At 51.2% G+C, this 19,036-nt stretch overlaps 1 protein-coding gene across 4 annotated transcripts in view; it reads right to left on the reverse strand.

The window, feature by feature from the left end:
- Nucleotides 1-2,440: 2,440 nt before the first annotated feature.
- ACSS1 (acyl-CoA synthetase short chain family member 1) overlaps nt 2,441-19,036 on the reverse strand; it is a 54,560-nt gene continuing 37,964 nt past the window's right edge. For all 4 annotated transcript variants that reach the window (XM_054466949.2, XM_054466948.2, XM_054466947.2 and 1 more), the window contains 9 exons: nt 17,562-17,709; nt 16,190-16,327; nt 11,285-11,377; nt 10,112-10,224; nt 9,687-9,813; nt 8,891-9,018; nt 8,680-8,743; nt 5,456-5,574; nt 2,441-4,110 (listed from right to left, as the gene is read on the reverse strand). In XM_054466949.2, the coding sequence (XP_054322924.1) occupies nt 3,931-4,110; nt 5,456-5,574; nt 8,680-8,743; nt 8,891-9,018; nt 9,687-9,813; nt 10,112-10,224; nt 11,285-11,377; nt 16,190-16,327; nt 17,562-17,709 (1,110 nt within the window). In that variant the 3' untranslated portion in view covers nt 2,441-3,930. The remainder of the gene's footprint in view (nt 4,111-5,455; nt 5,575-8,679; nt 8,744-8,890; nt 9,019-9,686; nt 9,814-10,111; nt 10,225-11,284; nt 11,378-16,189; nt 16,328-17,561; nt 17,710-19,036) is intronic.

Consider the following 19,036-nt stretch of genomic DNA (forward strand, 5'->3'; position numbering starts at 1 on the left):
CCCAAATATATAAATAGTTACATTAAATGTAAGTAGACTAAATGTATCATTTAAATGGCAAAGATTGCCAGAGTGGTCTAAAAAACCAAGGTGAAGCTACATGCTATTTAAAAGAGACACATCAAAAACATAAGGCTATAATAAGATTAAAGTTAAAGGAATGATCCACTGGACACAATGGTTTCCTCCTGTGGTCCCAGCTACTTGGGAGGCTGGGGTGGGAGGATTGCTTGAGCCCGGGAGTTCGAGACCAGCCTGGGCAACACAACAAGACCATGTCTCAAAAAAAAAAAAAAAGAAAGAAAAGAAAATTAAAGGGATGGAAAAAATATTCCATGCAAATATTAACAAAAAGAAAGCTGATGTGCCCATGCAAATATTAACAAAAAGAAAGCTGATGTGACTATACTAATATCAGATGAAATACATTTTACAGCCAAAAGAAAGCACATTTAGAGACTAAAGGGGGATGCCTCTTTTAGAGTCAATTCGTCAGGAAGTTATAACAATTTTAAATAGCACCTAATACACAACAAATAGATAAATACATAAATAATTGTGCTAGATAAATATGTAAATAGATAAAGTTTCAAAATGTCCAAAGCAAAAACTGACAGAACTAGAGAAATAGAGAAATTCACAGTGGAAGTGGGAACTTTTAACAAGTCTGTCTCAGTAAGTGATGAAACAAGTGAGTAAAAGTGAGATGGGACATGGATTTCAACAACATGATCAGCAAACTGGACCCAGTGGATATGTATACAATCTTCTACCCAATGATTACAGAATACTTCTTTTCCATCTCAAATGGGACCTTTCTAAAAATTGGCGATAGGCTAAGGCACACAGCAGGCCTCAACAAACTTCAGAGCACAGAAGTCATAGGAGAGCATGCTCTCTGACCACAGTGTAAATAAGCTAAACACCAATAACAAAAACTATAAAATAAAAAAAATTAAGTGTTTAGAAATTTTAGAAATAGGCCAGGCGCGGTGGCTGACACCTGTAATCCTAGCACTTTGGGAGGCCAAGGCGGGTGGATCACCTGAAGTCAGGAGTTTGAGACCAGCCTGGCCAACATGGTAAAACCTTGTCTCTACTAAAAATACAAAAATTAGCCAGGCGTGGTGGTGTGCACCTGTAGTCCCAGCTACGTGGGAGGCTGAGGCAGGAGAATCACTTGACCCGGGGAGATGGAGGTTGCGGGGAGATGGAGGTTGCAGTGAGCTGAGATGGTGCCACTATACTCCAAACTGGGTGACAGAGCAAGACTCCATCTCAAAAAAAAAAAAAAAATTAGAAATATTTTTCCAAACAATCCATGATGCAAAGAAGTCATAATGTCAAGTAGAAAAGCCAGAACTGTACCCCCAAAAGAGCAGGTACCTCTGCAGACCTGGCCCTGGCACAGGATATCTGGGAGCAGGTTGGAAAGCCAGTCTGTTTGCTCTGCAGAAATTTCTTTGTGGAATAGCAGAGGGGTATTGCAGCGATGCCAAATAAACATAGAACAGGATCCTAGACGCTGGAGAAGGAGGAACCCTTGGCCAGAAGCCCTGGAGCAGCTCTGTTTGTTAATTATTTCTGTAGTAACCAAGGGAACATTGGTGAGCACCCCACAGAGTAACCACAGATCAGCATCAAAGTAGGCAAGTAGCTGGCTGGCAGTATTTCACAGCATCTTTGCTTTTCTTCCCAAATCTGCAGTTTGAGAGAGGCGGCTTGCCCTGGGAACTCTGCTGGTAGGGCATCATGCAGCATGGTCCAGAATCCCTTTCTTTTTTGTCACAACTTCTGTACAATATGAAGTAGGAAAGTTGTATTCGTTTGTATTCATTTGCTGCTGTAACTAAATATCATAGGCTGGGTGGCTTAAACCACAGAAATCTGTTTCTGTGGAGGCCAGGAAGTATAAGATCAAGGGGCTGGCAGATGGGTGTCCGGAGCAGACCCAGACCACTGAGATTCCGCCTCTGTGGCACTGATTCAGTGTGTCCTGATGAAGGACCAGCCCACCCTAGCAGAGGGATGACCCAGGGACCGGGCCATGCTCCTCATGCACGCTACTCAGAGCCAGGTTGTCCCTCGCTCTTGCCTGTGCTCTAGCCCAGTGCCGCCTGCGGCCTCCAAGTGATGGTGGCAGTGTGCCTATCTGACCTGCTGTGCATGGCCTCTGGGCACTTGAAATGCAGCAACTGCAGACTGGGAACCAAATTTCTATTCTGTTTAAGTTACAGTTAAGTGGCCACGTGTGGCTGATGCATCAGTGCAGTCAGCCATCCTTGGTAAGGCAGGTGAGCTCACCAAGGAGCAGTCAGGGCTGTGAGTGTGAACCCCCCAGGAGAAAAGGCCCCTTCCAATTTTGTCTGTAGGATTATATTCAGGAAAAAAAAAAAAGAGTAGCATTATTGGACCAAAAAAAATCACCACAAACAGGAAATGAACAAAATAAAGCTTTATTTGAACTCCCTCCCCTACAGATCATTCAGATGCCCGGGACCATGTCCAGGTTCCTCTCAGCAACATGGAAAGCTAAGCCATTTCACAAACACACAACTGTAGCTACACTACAGCCCCCCATGCCCAGGGCACAGCTTTGTTGCTAAGCCTGTAACAAAAGACCACCACTCAGTATTTGTGTACGCTGCAGCCAACACCACCTCCTGGGCATCACAGGCTCACTCACCCAAGAGGCCAGCACAGCCACGACCGAGTGGGTACTCAGTAGCCCAGACACCCCCCGAACACTGGCACTGCCACAAGGCCCTGAGGGGTAGACTTTGGGGCAAAGAGGACAAACTCTCCCTGCCCTAAGAGACCCGGCTCACTGGGCCTCCTTCCCCTGCCAACCGCCAGCCCCTGCATGCCTAGCAGGGAGGTAAGCACCCACTGGCGTCGTGATTTCCATTATCTTGCTAATGTTGACAGCACCTAAGTCACATTAAAACAGAGAGAGACTGGATCCAGACCTCCAAGTCTCATCATTGGACCTCAGTGGTTCTCACCACCCCAACCACAGAGTGAAGGTCAGGCAGCGTTTGCCAGGATTTGGCTCTGACCAAGTTAGTGCTCTAACAAGTCACCTGAGTTTCTAATAGCTTCCCTGAAGAACCCAACTATTTGGAGTATGTTGCCTCTCCTATCAAGAGGCATCTGGGGGCACAAAAATCTTTCTGGATCACAGCTTGAAGAAACAGAACATAACTGGAGTAGCTTCAGAACTAAGGTGGCCACATTCACCCCACTGCTTAGGAGTTAGCTCCATTATACACAACCAAGCACAGGAGAAACACCAGGAAAGGATGCCAGAGGCTTGGAAGTTCTCAAGGGAACTGTTTAGACAGAGGTACAAACATCTCCAATTCAGACAATAATTAAAAATGTGGCCTCTGATCCTCATGTTTCCTCACCAGTAGAGGCAAAAAAGGAGATTTTCCTAACTACATGTTAAAAAGAACATGTTCAAGTAAATCCACACACTACATGTGAGTGTTGCATGTTGTTCTTCCACAATATAAAAGTATGAAAATAAGATTTCTGCCCTTTGTATCTAGACAGATCTGGAGAAAACACGGTTGCTACTAGCTAACTAGCCCTGTGTTATCTGAGCAGGTGCGCTATCCCAGGGCCTCACCTTCCTGTGAGAGGAGTGGAGATGGCAATACCTTTTCATTCCAGGAAACCAAACTCAGGATGGCAGAACCAGCCCTAGCCATGTCGCATAGCCTCTCCATGGGTGACATTCCTGGGACCTCCAACGGATGGGAGAAAGGGCTCTCACCCAGCTTCACGTGAGGGCGGTGTGGGTCATGTGTGGGGTGGGGGCTGCTTCTGGGACTTAGGAAGACGCCAACCTCAGGGGTACCTTCTGGGAAGGACAAGCCAGGGCTTGGGTGCCCGCCCATCCCAAGAGCCCCACAAGGCGCCAGCTCACTTAGCGGCAGCCTGCTTGTCCTTGCACTTCTGGTAGACACTCAGGATCTCCGTGATGATGCTGGGGTCCTCCAAGGTGGTAGTGTCCCCCAGCTCCTGGGCCTCACTAGTGATGATCTTCCTCAGGAGCCGCCGCATGACCTTCCCAGACCTGGTTTTTGGAAGACGTTTCACCACCTGGCAAGGAACAGGTATGGTGTTAGAGCGTGGATGGTGCCCAGCCTGCGTGCTAGTGTGGACTGCATTGAGATCAGAATGGCTCTGCTCAGGGGGGATGCCCTCCCAGGGATCCACAGTGGATGTCTAAGCCTCCACCCCAGAGAATGGTGAGGCCCGAGGTCTTGGCTTTATCCTCCTACTATCTGGACCTAAGCTGAAATCCACCCCGATGCCCTCCGCCAGGCAGGGTCCACCCAGGCCAGGTTAACCCCGTACTGCCACCTGTCTGTCCTGCCACTGTGCCATGTGCAGGCACCCAGGTGACACCCACTGGGTGCCTCATCTCCATTCCCTGGCCTGGGACTTAGCACTTAGCAGGTTTTGTCTTACATCAGAGGTGAGAACTACTTAAGAGAAAAATTTTGTCTTAGTGTTTGAAAAGCTAACATGGAGCATGCTCAAATAACTACAGCCCATTCACTGCAAACGGCAATGCATTAAGAGCTGTGTTTGGGATCTTTGACAGTCATTCTGTCTTTTGAAATAGTTCAGTTCACCTAGGGTGAGTCCGGGTCTCCTGAAACTCTGGTCACTGGGCCAAATGTGTCAACTCTCGTAATACCAAGTGGAGCCTGGCCCTGCTGCCTCCGAGGGCCGCCAAACCCAGAGTCACTGCGCGCAATGTTCATAAAGGAGGGAATGAAAAGCCGAGGGCTGAAGAGACAGCCCAATCCTCCCCTGATTCTGACCCCCTGGGTTGGGGGTCTGCGATCTCCGTCACTGCCCCCAGGAAAAGTGCTCAAGAACCACACAGGGGCTGGAGAACCCTGGTACTGTCCCCATGTCTCTAATGAAAATCCCTAAGCTTCTTCACCAGCAGCCCCATTTCTGTGACTAGCCTGCACATGCCAACATACGAGAGCAGAAGCCTGCCTAGGTGACCTCCTGGACAGGTGAGCTGGCTGGATGTGGAAGCCTGCCTACGTGAACTCCTGGACAGGTGAGCTGGCTGAGTGTGGAAACCTGCCTAGGTGGCCTCCCGGACAGGTGAGCTTACTGAGCATGTAGGCCTGCCTAGGCAACCTCCTGGACAGATGAGCCCGCTGAGCATGGAAACCTGCCTATGCGACCTCCTGGACAAGTAAGCTGGCTGAGCTTTTGGAACTACATCTCCCACCCTCTCTTCTCCCTCTATGACAACACAGAGACACACCATCCTCACCACCAGCCAGGAAAACCAAACAGCTAGTGTCAGTTTTGATGCTAATTGGAAAAGAGTAATATGCTCCTAAAAGATCATTGTCACTTGACAGTTGTGGGAAGCACAGCAGCACAGCCCCACCTTTGTGGGAGGCCCACTCACCAGGATCTCATCAGGCACAGCATATTTGGCGATCTTGGTGGCCACCATGGACTTGAGCTCCTGCACCACCACATCTGAGTCACCCGCACTATCTTTCACCACAATGAAGGCAAAGGCGGCTGAAAATAAAGCCAAGTTTCGGGACGTATTAAATATTAGACAACGAGCCAACTCCCGAGGCAGGGTGCTGTGCACAGACTGCCAGAAATCCGAAGGGCTTTTGAATCCTATGTTAGTGACATTGTAGCAGCTGGTTTCTTTAGTTGCAAACCCAAAGATGCACTTCAGTTTCACGAAAAGTGGCAGCGATTCTAACAGCTCCACAGATGTTCCAGGTGAGTGCACATGTGTGGCTGACAGCTTGGTATCTCAGCTCTAATGCTGACTGGCTGTGTGTGACCTGGGACATAGGACCTCCACTCTCTGTGTCCTCATCTGTGAAATAACCCATAATGTGGTTTGATGGAATGAGACTTCCACGAGAAGGTGCACAGATGCACAGCAAGTGGGCACCACCAGCCTTTGGGGGCGTGTGTGCAGCACGGGCCAGCCCACATTTTAGCATAAATACTAGGTTTCATTTTTCAGTACCCTGGCATGTTCCAGGAAGGGTTCACACTGTGAAGAGGGATCTAATTTGATTGTTTTCCATATAAGGAGTTGCTCGTCCCGGTGCCATCCCTGATAGCCTACCCATCCCCACTGGCCTGTAAGGTGCTCTGTCTCTCCCTCGAAGCTTCTATATATGTGTGGTCTCCTACTGCTCATCTGCCCCAACCCCATGCCACCTTCACCCATTCTTCCCCTGGCATGTAGCACCTAACTCCCCATGCCACCTTCACCCATTCTTCGCCTGGCATGTAGCACCTAACTGACTGTGTCATTTCCTTGGTGATCATCTTTCTTGCTCTTTGTCTCTCTCCTCTACTCTTGACCCCTCCAGCATGCTAGCTCTATGGGGTCAGAGACCTTCTCACTCACTGCTGTGTCCCCAGCATCTAGAACCATGCCTGGAACACAGGAGGTGCTCAACACATGGTTGTTAAGTGCATGAATGGATGATTGGTTTTCTGAACAAGCTACGATCTGTAAAGACCTACAGCCTTTGCCTGAAAGGCCTTCCCATATCCATGTGGCAAACTCCTATTCATCCCTCAAGACTCAGTTCAGCCGCCTCCTGCTCTGTGAAGCCTTTCCTGATGCCACCCATGAATCTAGTTTATGGCACATGCTATGCCGGAACAGTTGTCAGTCCCCCTGCTGCCACCCCACTAGGCTGTTAGATCTTTGAGAGAATGAACACCATTTTTCTCTTCTTGGTCGTTGATATGGGATCAGAAGTAGGCCTAGACTGTTGAGTTCTGAGGATGGTGCTGGAGGGAGGAAACCTTCCACATGGGTGGAGGAGCCAGTTAAGAGCCAGGAGGAGGCAGGCAAGGCTCAGGACACTGGAGACAAGAGAGACAAGAGCCTGGCCAGCAGCACCAGAGGCTTGCTGGGTCTAGGTCCTAGACAAGGTCCAGGGGCTGCCCTTTTTCAGAGCTGGTGCAAAGCAGAGAGAGTGGGGACAAATATATGATATTCACAGGCAGCTTTAGAGCCAACCAAGAGCTGTTCATCAGCTCTTCATAATTATAGAAGGGATACTCAAATTCATTAGAAATCAAGAAAATGCACATCATCACACACGATACACAAATTCTCCCCACACATCTGGCAGACATTAAGAAGCCTGGCAACACCAGACTTGCAATAGCTCCACACACGCAGAACATGCCCTGGGCAGCAGCGTCCACAGCAGACCATGCCCCAACACCACCCCAACAGAACTAAGGCTAGGCTGCCCTATGAAAGACAGTGATTGTGATGCCCAAACGTTTGTCTAAAGGTCACTTCCATTGTCCTTTCCTTGATCTTGCACTTGCTTTATGGAGTTCAATCCAGGGGCTGCTGAACCCCCAGACACAGTGGACCATGCCCGGACCCCTCTCAGTGGCCCCAGGGAGTACTGGCTCAGCCACTGGACGCAGACATAGATGGGGCTTTCAAATCCCAGGACACATCAGTGCCCTGTGGACCCCCAGCCCAGAGAGGTGAAATGCAGGAGTCCTCAGAGGAGGGGCCCAGGCTCCTGCCAGAGCGAGGTACCCTCAGGGGGGCACTAAGTTACCCTAGTCACACCTGAGAAACTGTCCTTGTCTCCGTCCTCTCTGACCCTCCTGATCACATCTGGACATGTCACCGGGCAGGGGTCCCTACCAGCTCTCTCCCACATCCCAGCCTTACCAGCATAGCCTTTCCATGGCAACTGAAAATGCTGTTTGTAAAGCACTGAAACAAATTCTCAATCTTGCAATGCATCAATTTAAAGAGAGCATTTAAGCAAATAATGGAACAACGGCACATAGAAGTGCAGGGAGGCAGGTGACATCTGGGACACACTGTGACACAGGGTGGCCTGCCAGCGGGAGGGCAAGCCTGACCCCAGGCCACTGGGCAGGGCAGGAGAAACCAGTCTGCCCAGCAGTGCCCTGGCATGGGGTCAGTGTGTGTCCAAGTCACGCCAGGCCAGGCAGTGTGCCCGGATGGACCTGGCATTGCAACACCTAGGTGCTCCCGCCCCTTCCCAGACCCAGCCACCAAGAAGCTGGCAGACTCGAAACAAAGCAAGGCCTTGGTAAAGACCATTCTAGTCCCTCATTCTGCATTCCCCCAGCATGTCACTGTGCAGTGGGAACCACAGGTCAGATTCGTCCAAAGAGTCCCAGCGCAGCACACAGCCTGCACACTCCAGAGTACACTCTGGCACACACGCATGGCGGCTGCAGAGCTGGCTTGAGTGCTATGACCAAGCCCGTGAGGACACGTGAGGCTGGACATTTTCTCATAAACTTTCTGTAATGGGGCTGGACGGTGTCCCCACCAGATACACCATGGACAGAGGGGGAAACCCCCCAAGCTTAGCCAAACCCAACTGGGTCTTGGCCACTGTGGATGTGTGTCCTGAAAGGACAGCAGAACCAGGGCATTTCAGAAACCTGACCGAACACGAGTGCTGTTCAGCGTCCTCCCCTACAGTTTCCACTTGAGAGAGAAGAACACCGAGAGCTTGGCCCACAGTATCCCCTATCATCCCATTCTCCAGAGTCTGCTCCTCGTACAGAGGTGCCCATAATGGGTGTGGGGTCAGGAATCATGGAGGAGCTCATCTCCAGAACACTCACCTTCTCCTTTGATGTCATGGGGGTAGCCAATGACAGCACTTTCCGGCACTGCAGGGTGGTCGGCCTGTGTACAACAGAGAACAAAAGGGTAAAATGTGGCGGCCCCGGGGGCTAGAAGTGACTCGGGCCAGGGACTCCCACCCCGACTTGCAGGTCCACAGGGGCATCAGGGAGGTGCAGGAGCGAAGGGGGAGGCCCAGCCTGTGCTCACGATGGCGTCCTCGATCTCTGCGGTCCCCAGCCGGTGGCCACTGATGTTGATGACATCATCCATCCGCCCTGTGATCTGGTAATAGCCGCTCTCAGTTCGGTAAGCCCCGTCTCCAGTGAAGTAATAACCTGCACCACAGCAGGGAAATTCAGCACCAGGAACCCTGAGCCAGGACCCACGTCCCCACCTCAGTAGGCGTGAAGCTCTGCAGCCCAGCACGCGGCCAAAGTCTCGCCCATTGGCCCTCCTTGCAACTCCGATGCTTTCCTATGTTCTAGAGCATGGGCAGGTGGCTCCAAGACATCGAGACTTTGGGGAGCAGAAGGTATACAAGCAGCACATCCATGATGCTTCTCCAAAACACTGAGTCTTGTTTACAAGCTTGAGACTGAAAATTACTGGTTCCAACAAGACAGAGGAGATAGCGTTCATACAAATTTCCAACCCAAGGACAAAAAGGGAAACTGGGAAAAAATAAAAGTAAACTGGAAGAAAACTCCCAGCCGTAGCTAACAGGATCCTACCACAGGCCTGGCTGCAGTGCAGGACTTCACACCCACACCTAAGTAGCCCCAAGAAAGTCCCCGAGCCGGGAATCACTCCCAATGTCAAGATAAGGAAAGCCAGGGAGGTACAGCAAAGGGAGAGGGGGGCGGAGTCAAACTCTGGCCTCGGGAGCACCTGTTCCTGGCCACTGTGCTATGCTGCACTCAAATCCCATTAAAAATGTTTTCTGAGAATAAGATTCCAGCAGTCAGCTGAAAAGGAATGAGAGGGTCCCTGACAGCCTGCTCACCTGGGTAGGCCTTGAAGTAGGCATCCACAAATCGCTGGTGGTCGCCATAGATGGTCCTGGCCATGCCTGGCCAGGCCTGGGAGATGCACAGGGCCCCGGAGACGTTGCTGCCCTCCACGACGCTGCCCTGTAGACCCCGGACATGCACATGAGAGAGGGCATGCTCTGGGTGAGAAGTGTGCCAAAAAATGGCAAGCCCTGCCCTCAAGGGAGCTGTCCATAGCTCTCCCCTCTGCCCCTGAGGAGGGCCCCAAGCTGCCTGTGTGGCCGCTACCCAGTGCACGATACCAGCTGCAGTGAACACTGTGAGGTCAGCAGCCTCCTGCCAGGTATAGACCTGGGCACACAGGAGGGAGCTGGGCTGGGCAGGCAGGGACAAGGGAGGGCAAGCACATGACCCCCATGCGGGGGAGGCCCATACACACCTTCTCATCCATGAGGACAGGGACGATGCCAAAGAAGGGCCTCATCGCCATGGCAGGGAGGATTTCCGCCCCTTCTTCTGAGGGCCGTGGTGCGATGCAGATGCCACCTGTTTCTGCAGGTACGACAAGAAAGAAATGCATAATTGGCCCCGGACCCAGGGATACGTGTATCCAGAGTGGGTGGTGGGTGGGACTGTCCCTGTTGTAGGCAAGGAAACGCCTCAGGGGCACAACGATCTTTGAGGCAAACCAGATGTGGGTCTGGTGCCCTCCACTGCGGATACGAGAGGCGGCCCCACGGTGGCCTCAGCCCCAGGAGCTCTGGCATCTCACAGTCAGGTGCAGGCCCCCTCGCCATGTCAGGCCCTTGCTTGAAGTGGGAAAGGGCAGAGCCCACTTGCACATGAAGATGGGGAAAAAGAACTGCTTCTGGGCCAGCGCCTGTTTGACATGAACCCAACAACGAAAAAAGATGCCCTCAAATCCTACCCTCACATTATTTCCAGCCTGTACCAGGAAAATGCCCCAGAGACTCAGCTAGAGAATCTCTGTCCCGGGTTTTCCTGAATGGATAGGACTGTCCCATGGGAACACCTCATTTTCTGACTTGAGGATGAGCCCTCAGATAGTTACATTCATTACATCTATGGTGGCCTCTCGCCCCAAGCCTCCTAATAAGTCAGATGCCCAAGAGAAGGGGGAACAAATCCAAACAAAATGTCATAGGAAAAATTTCTTTTCCCACTAAAAGTTAAATTTAGACTCATGCTACCTTAGAAGATGGGGCCTGTCTCATCAGATGTTCCCCTGTTCAGAAACGGGCACTAGGAAGGGACATGGCCCCTGAGCTCCTGCTGCACACCAGGCCTTGGGCAGCAAGCTGGGCTGTGTCACCTCAGTTCACCCTCACCCGGGCGTGTGGGGGGCACCCCCACCTCACAAAGGAGGAAACTGAGACTCAGAGAAGTTGTGGCAAGAGGTCCCACAGCTGGGTAACAGCAGCCAGGCGACCTCTGAGTTCCCTCACTCTAGGCCCCAGGGTTTCCGCAATCTCGGGCGTTGATGCGTCTTCTATCGCACCTGCTGTTGAGAGCTCGGACCCCAGTCCCAGCCTCACACCCAACCCTGCAGACCCAGCACTTAGACCGGAACCTGTTCCCCAGGCCTCCTCACCTGTCTGCCACCAGGTGTCCACCAGCGTGCACCTGCTGTCCCCCACCACCCTGTGAAGCCACTCCCAGGCCTCACAGTTGATGGGCTCTCCAACTGAAACCACACAGAAAAGAAAAAGATGTTAACAGGCTGCAAATAAACCTGAAACCAAAAGGAAGTTTTGTTTTTTGTTTTTTGTTTTTGTTTTTCTTTGAGACTGAGTCTCACTCTGTCGCCCAGGATGATCTTGGCTCATTGCAACCTCCACCTCCCAGGGTCAAGCGATTCTCCTGCCTCAGCCTCCGGAGTAGCTGGTATTACAGGCGCCTGCCACCACACCCGGCTAATTTTTTGTATTTTCAGTAGAGACGGGGTTTCACCATGTTGGCCAGGCTGGTCTCGAACTCCTGACCTCAGGTGATCCACCTGCCTTGGCATCCCAAAGTGCTGGGGTTACAGGTGTGAGCCGCTGTGCCCAGCCAAATAAAGAGATTTTTAAGGAGAAAACAGCTCCGTAATTTTTGTTTTTGAAGAACATACAAGGAGACCTGAAAATGCAGTGAGACGTACCATATTTATGGTCATCAGAGAAATGCACATGACCGTGACGTGTTTTTACCATTAGATGATTGATATCAAAAAGCCAGTAAGAATGTGGGGAAAACAGGATTTCACAGACACCATTAGGAGGGTAATTTGGTTCAGCAATTTTGAGGAGCAATCTGGATGTTTCTCTTAACATTTAAAACTCCATACATCCAATACAACTACTTTGAGCAACTGCTTGGGGCAGAATCTACTACAGCTAAACACCTCAAAACATGACCCCTGACGTACACCCCACAGAAATGACTGCAGATGCCACCAGAAGTGGCTATGTAAAGGGTGTCCTCAGCAGCTCTGCTCATGTTAGAAACCACACACATCCCTCAGGAGTAGGTGGCTAAATACAACATGGCACGCTCCTGCAGAGGAATGCCACATTGCAAAGAAGATGGCGAACCTCCACGACCCACAGCGGCATGGGTGAGTCTGAGGCATGATGCTGAGCAAGGGAGGGGTGCGCTGTGTGATCCCACCCAGCTGAGGTTCAAGTGCAGCCAGATCTGTCTGTGGTGATGCAGGCCACACTGTGGTCATGGCTCGGGTAACTCCCGTGACTGGGAGGAGCCATAAGGGGGCTTCGGGGGACTAGGAATTTCTGTAGCACTTATACACGTAAACATCTCTCAAGTTGAACACTTAACATCTGTACCCTTTAGTATACATTATATCAATAGAAAGGAAGAAGATATGTGTACACCCTAGGATTCTCAGTGTCTACCTCATGACATTTCCACACCAGACCAGCACTCAGCCAGAACTCACCAGGCTAGATGTGCTGTCACTAAAACACTGAAATACTCTCCTGCTCGTGGTTGCCTCTTGCTCAGGACAACTTACAACCCACAGCCTGTCCCGGCAGTGGCCCCCGCGTCCATGCTGCACGATCAGTGCTGGCCACATGGGTAGCTCAGTGTCTTGTGTGTCACACCTGCACTCAGAACATCCACAAGGGGCAGGGAGATGCCCCGCAGCGCTGGTGGACACACTGGGAGACCGACAGCCTGCACCCAGCCACGGGGATGTGACCACACAAGCCAGGGCAATCCCCACAGCAGGGCAGATGCATGTGGAAAAATGCATATTCTACAATCTTAAAAGAAACGTTACAGCATAATAGCACGGTGTGGTAACTTTGGTGTTAAAGAAAACATCATTTAACAGAGCTGCATCCACTACAGGAACTTAACTGCGGAGACAGGGCCGAAGGCACAGGAGCAACAACCCCTGGAGCGGAGGTCGAGGAAAACTTCAGTTTTTTTTTTTTTTTGAGAGAGAGACAAGGATCTTGCTCTGTTGCCTGGACTGGAGTGCAGTGGCACAATCATGGCTCACTGCAACCTCGACCTCTGGGGCTCAAGGATCCTCCCATCTTAGCCTCCCAAGTAGCCGGGGGACTACAGGCATGTACCACCACGCCCAGCTCCTAAGGACATCAGCTTTAAGTACAATGCTCCAATTTCTTCTTTTCACAAGAGCATATCCATGTATTACTTATGAAATTGAAAGTTTAAAAAAGCTTTGAGAAATACAAATCTAGGGGGAGTGTCTTGAGTGAGTGGGATTCTGACGACTCAACAGATTAAATGTGGTGAGGGCTGATCCCAGCTGCCTGGAATGGGTCTGGGCTGTGGAATTGCACCGACAGGTGTGCCAGCACAGCGCTGGCCCTGGCCAAGGTGTGGAACACACTGCCCCCAGCACTGCTCCGAGGTGCTGGGAGCCCCAGGTGCAAGACATCACAGGACGCCACACTGCCTGCCAACACTGTATACCGAGAACAGAACAGCGAGGTGTATGATTAGCACCTGGCCTCCCGCAGGGCTCTGCGGCTAGAACCGGTTATGCAACAGGAATAGGAATGTGCCTATCAACCAGCTAAATACACAAAACCCAGCTGAGCCTCTGCTGGGGGCTGGCGCCCTGGCTCAGAGGTGTTCCAAGTCTGTGGGGACCCCTAGGTGAGGCAGAGGCTGCTGGGATACACATCCCACTCTAATGCAGCTGCCAGAGCACACCCCTTCCTGAAATGCACTTAGGGTGGTACCCCTTGTCATTGGACCCCGTGAATCTTCCTTCAGGAGACAAATCCCATGAGTGTATCTGGAAAACCAAATCTTGCCCTTCAGCCCTGTCCACACCTAATGCCTAGGGCCCACTCAGGTGGCCCTGCTGAAAACACCTAGAGGATCTGGGAGAGTTTCTATGGCCCTGGCCACCCCGCTGTTTGTTCCCAGTCCCCAAGCACTGCATGGCCCAGGCAGTCAGAATCACACGGGCCTTTCAAGCCCAGCTCCAGCATGCCAAGAGAGACCACCCAAACTCACCACTTGTTATGGCTTGAATGTTTGTCCCCTCCAAATCTCACGTTGAAATGTAATTGCCATTGTAACAGTATTAAGAGGTGGAACCTTTATGAGGTGATTATGCCAAGAGGCTTCCACCCTCATGAGTGGGATTGGTGCCATTATAAAAGGGTGAGTTCAACCTCCTCTTGCTCTCTCTTGCCCTCTCTTTGCCCTTCCCCCATGGGACGATGCAGCAAGAAGGCCCTCACCAGACGTCAACACCTTGATGTGGACTTCCCAGCCTCCAGAAATGTGAACCAATACATTTCTGTTCATTATAAATCACCCAATTTCAGGGTATTCTATTACAGCAGCACAAAGCAAACTAAGATACACCACATAGAAAGGAGCCCCATACTCTTTCTGAGAGGTGGAGGGGACAGTATGGGAAGGGAAGCAGAGTGAACCAGGACCCTAGGACCTGTTGAGGGTACAGGGTGGGGGCACAGAGCCCATCAATCAGGTGGGAGGCAGAGTGAGTTTGATGGACTCTAGAACCAAGTGCTGGGTTCAACACAGGCTGCCCTACTTGCTGAGTGACCTCAGGCAGGTTCTCTGACCTCTCTGTGCCTCCTCTTCCTTCTCTGTAATGTGAAGCAACATCTGCTGTTTGCTCAAAGGATTGATGTGAAGATAAAGGCATTTAATACATATTTGCTCTTATTAATAGTATTCAAACTCCTCCTGCTTTTTAATCTAGAAAGCTCTTTGAGAAACAGAAGGTTTTTACTGTTAATGGGGAAAATAAGGGAAAAGAGGAGGAGTCATTGGGTGCCTGCTATTCCTCAGGAGCTCTCCCCATTAATCACCTCCATGCTAACCATTACACTAAGGCTCACATCTGACCCTCTGTGGCATCATCACCACCCTGTAGGTAGGTCTCATCCCCATCTCATATTTGGGAACAAGTGGTGAGCTCTGCAGGGCACAGCCCCAGCTGCTGTGCCTCTCAGCCTGTGGCCCAGATGCCCGCATGGCCTCGTGGTCACCCAGCAGTAGTGAAATCACATGTTCACTGGATGGTACATGCTCCCTTCCCAAGGATGCATGTGGCAGAATGGGACACTCTTCCATGGTCACTGCCCTGCATGCTTCCCCGGTGAAAAGCCACCAAGCAGGTGGCTGACCATGCGTGACCACACATGTCAAGGCAGACATGAAACGTGGCAGGGACAGGAGAGAGAACAGCAGTCACCGGCACCCAGTCCCTCCCGGCACCAGCCCAAAGGACAGACACTGCCGATACTGTCAAAACCATGCGACCATCACGTTTCCAAAATGTTTCCATGTGATTTGGCAATATCCATCAACATTACTAATAGGCCTAAGCTTTGAACCGTCTGCCTGGAAATGTCTACAGTAACAGCAGGGCAAAAGTGCAGGATGGTATCCACTCCACGGACTTGGAGACAATCAAAAGGTCCAACTATGGGGCAGTGTTTAGCAAACTGTAGTTATACTATTATTATTATTATTATTATTATTATTATTATTATTATTTAGACGACTGAGTCTCACTCTGTCACCAGGCTGGAGCGCAGTGGTGCAATCCTAGTTCACTGCAGCCTGAAACTCCTGGACTCAAGCAATCCTCCCACCTCAGCCTTTGCCACCACACCCAGCTAAGTTATACAATTAAATCCCATGCAGCCACTAAAGAACTGACTTGGCCCTTAACTTATTGAGTGGGTAAGTATTCCTAATGAAGATTAAGCCACAGAAATTGGGCACAGAAACAACGGCACAGAAAATGTCTGGAATGTTGTTCCCCAGACTGGTAACTGCTGCCAGCTCTGGGGAGGGGCTTACAGGTGGGAAGAAGTGCTGGTGCTTTCTACCAGATCCGGTCTGGCATTGCATGAATTCACACATACAAAGCCAGGCAGCTTCATGACTGAAGTCCTGCTGAAGCCTGTATTGGCTCTGAGGGTCTAGGGCAAGCACACCCTCTCCTGCTGCAGGGCAGGCCGCTCACCTGACCCCAGGGTCCGCAGGGAGGAGCGATCGTACTTCTTCACCCAGGCATCACCGTATTTCAGCAACAGCCGGACAGCCGTTGGGGCGCCATAGAACTGATTGATCTTCAACCTCTCTACTGTCTCCCAGTACCGACCTACAGAAAGGCCGAAATTCACTGTCAGCAGGAGAGCTGACATGATTTACTTTAAACTCAGAGATCAGCCAAGACTTCCTGAGTGCTGGGCATGTGTAGACGCACGTATGTCCATATAAAAGGGATCCCCCCAACCCCCCACCCCTGCCAGTGAAAGATGGAAAGAAGCCCCATGGGACAGGTCCCCAGTGGCTGCTCTCCTCCAAGCACTCCCCAGATCCATGAGTGGCACATTCAGGAACGGTCTTCACCTGGCTTAGGGTGATGGCCTAGTTCAAGGCGATACTACGTGGATTTAATAACCCATGGAGCATTAACACAGAGCTTTCACTCAGTCACACTTACATGGGCTCTAAAGTGGTGACTGGTGCTTCCCCTGGTGACAGTAGAGCTGCCACTGCATGTATCCTAGGGAGGAGGGCCATGTGCCCTGCATGCACACCCCTGATTCCTGTAAACCCACCACCCACACCATCCCCTCCACATGGGACACTGAGCTTCCAAGGGCTGAAGTGGTGGCCTGAGACAGCACCTAGGCCATGGCCCTTAATCCCTGGTCTTGCCCCTACAACTTCTTCCTTGAGTACACCCAGCCCCCGAAGGCAGGGATGGAGCACTGGGAGGTGATAACACAGTCCATGCACAGTTGTCAGCGCCATGGAGCAGCAGCCTTTGGGCAGAGCCACCATGATCTGCTTACATTAAAGAAAATATTTGAAGACACTGTGCTCTGTGGGAGGACGATGCCCAAGGGAGCCAGACATCACCTTGTCCTCAAAGTGATCTCAATTTAATGGAGATGGTTCTAGGCCATGCATAATGTGGTCTGACGGATGGCCCTGAAGGCTCAGGGGGCAGGGCTGGGGAAGCAGAAGAGGCGGGCAGCTGGCCCTGGCTTCGAGAAAGGGCTAGATCTGGGCAAGCGGCCTAGAGGTGAGAAGGATGCCAAAGCGATGGCCCGAGGCGGGCAGTTTAAGTCAGAGGGCAGGAGCACAGGAGCAGGGGCCTTGAGATGACCTCCAGCACCAAGTCAGACTCCCTGCTGCTGCCTGTCGGATCTTTCCGAAGACCCGGTGCCTGGCCCCACCGGGCATTTCGACAGCAGGACCTGGAGAGCCACACCCTCTCCAGAGCCCAGGCGTCCCGCTTCCATGAACCTCTCCACAAGCCTCGAGCCTCAGGCTCTCTCCCCTGACACCAGCATGGGGTCCCAAACAGGGTTCACCATCCTTACCAGCATTGGGATAAACTGGGGTGCTCTCAAAAAGGACGCTGGTGGCACCATTGCAGAGAGGCCCATACACCACGTAGCTGTGTCCTGTAATCCAGCCGATGTCGGCCACACAGCCGAAGATGTCACCTGGCTGGTGGTCGAACACAAGCTGCAGAGACAGGAAAGGAGCATCAGGAGCTTGCCCCCAACCCCACCATGTTCACACCAGGTCACTAGGAAATAGGCATGCGTATGCTGCAGTCCATAGCTGTGAGAGGCAGCTGGCTCCTCAAATGGCCTCCAGCAGCAGGACAGGTGGGCACACCGCAGAGTCCGTCTAGTTGTATGTTTAACACATGGACACCTTTTTGCATTACCTTATGCCACGATTTTTTAAACCCCTTAAGAACTACAAAAAATAAAAGCAAAAAAGGCCAAGAATGGCATCAAGCATCATCAGCTTCGAGGAACATGAGAGGACAGACATCCGAATCCCCTTTATTCTTCCACAGCAGCTGAGTGGAGCCTGATCCCATCTCAGGATCTAACTGCCCATGTGCAGGAAACACAGAGGCAGAGGGACAACAGGCACAACCCAGACCAAAGGACACCAGAGAAAAATGGCTGGACATGACAATGGCCAAGTGTAAGGAAATGGGTGAGCATAGGCTTAAAAAGACTTAAAAGACATATCAACAATATTTTAGGCCGGACACAGTGGCTCACACCTGTAATTCCAGCAGTTGGAGAGGCCAAGGCGGACAGATCACTTGAGGTCAGAAGTTCAAGACCAGCCTGGCCAACATGGCAAAACTCTGTCTCTACTAAAAATACAAAAAAAATTAGCAGGGTGTGGTGGCAGGTGCCTGTAATCCCAGCTACTCAGAAAGCTGAGACAGGAGAGTCACTTGAACCCAGGAGGCAAAGGTTGCAGTGATCTGAGATCACACCACTGCACTCTAACCTGGACAACAGAGTGAGACTCCATGAAAAAAACAAAACAAAACGAAAGAAAAAACAATATTTTAATTGGCAACAGTAAGCTACAGTGCCCATGGATGCTCATCTGGGTCACAAAACTATCAAAATAAAAACACAGGGCAGGGGCACAAGACGCATCAGGACATGCTGGACGGGGCTGTGGCCACATGAGCCTGGAAGGGGCTTCTGAGAAACCGGCGGCCTTCCACTTCTTGATCAAAGTGGGATTTGCCTTATAATAATTCATTAAGCCACACATTTAATTTGGGCGGTTTTCTGTATCTGTTCTAAAAAGAGTTTTTAAAAATCTTTGGGTGAGTGGCCCTTAGTGTCCTGCTGCTGTGTTACACGGTTAGATTATCTGGAAGTTTCCAGACAGTGCAGTGGGGGCTTGAGGCAGCCAGGGCCCTGAGGAGCTGTAGGGTGGGAGGACTCGAGGGGCCCTGCCCCAAATAGGCCAGGAAGAAACACTGACCTCTCACACCTACAGGCCTCGCTCTGCAGCAGGAGGACTT

The sequence above is a fragment of the Pongo pygmaeus genome, chromosome 21, assembly GCF_028885625.2.
Source record: "Pongo pygmaeus isolate AG05252 chromosome 21, NHGRI_mPonPyg2-v2.0_pri, whole genome shotgun sequence".
Taxonomy (NCBI): Eukaryota; Metazoa; Chordata; class Mammalia; order Primates; family Hominidae; genus Pongo; species Pongo pygmaeus.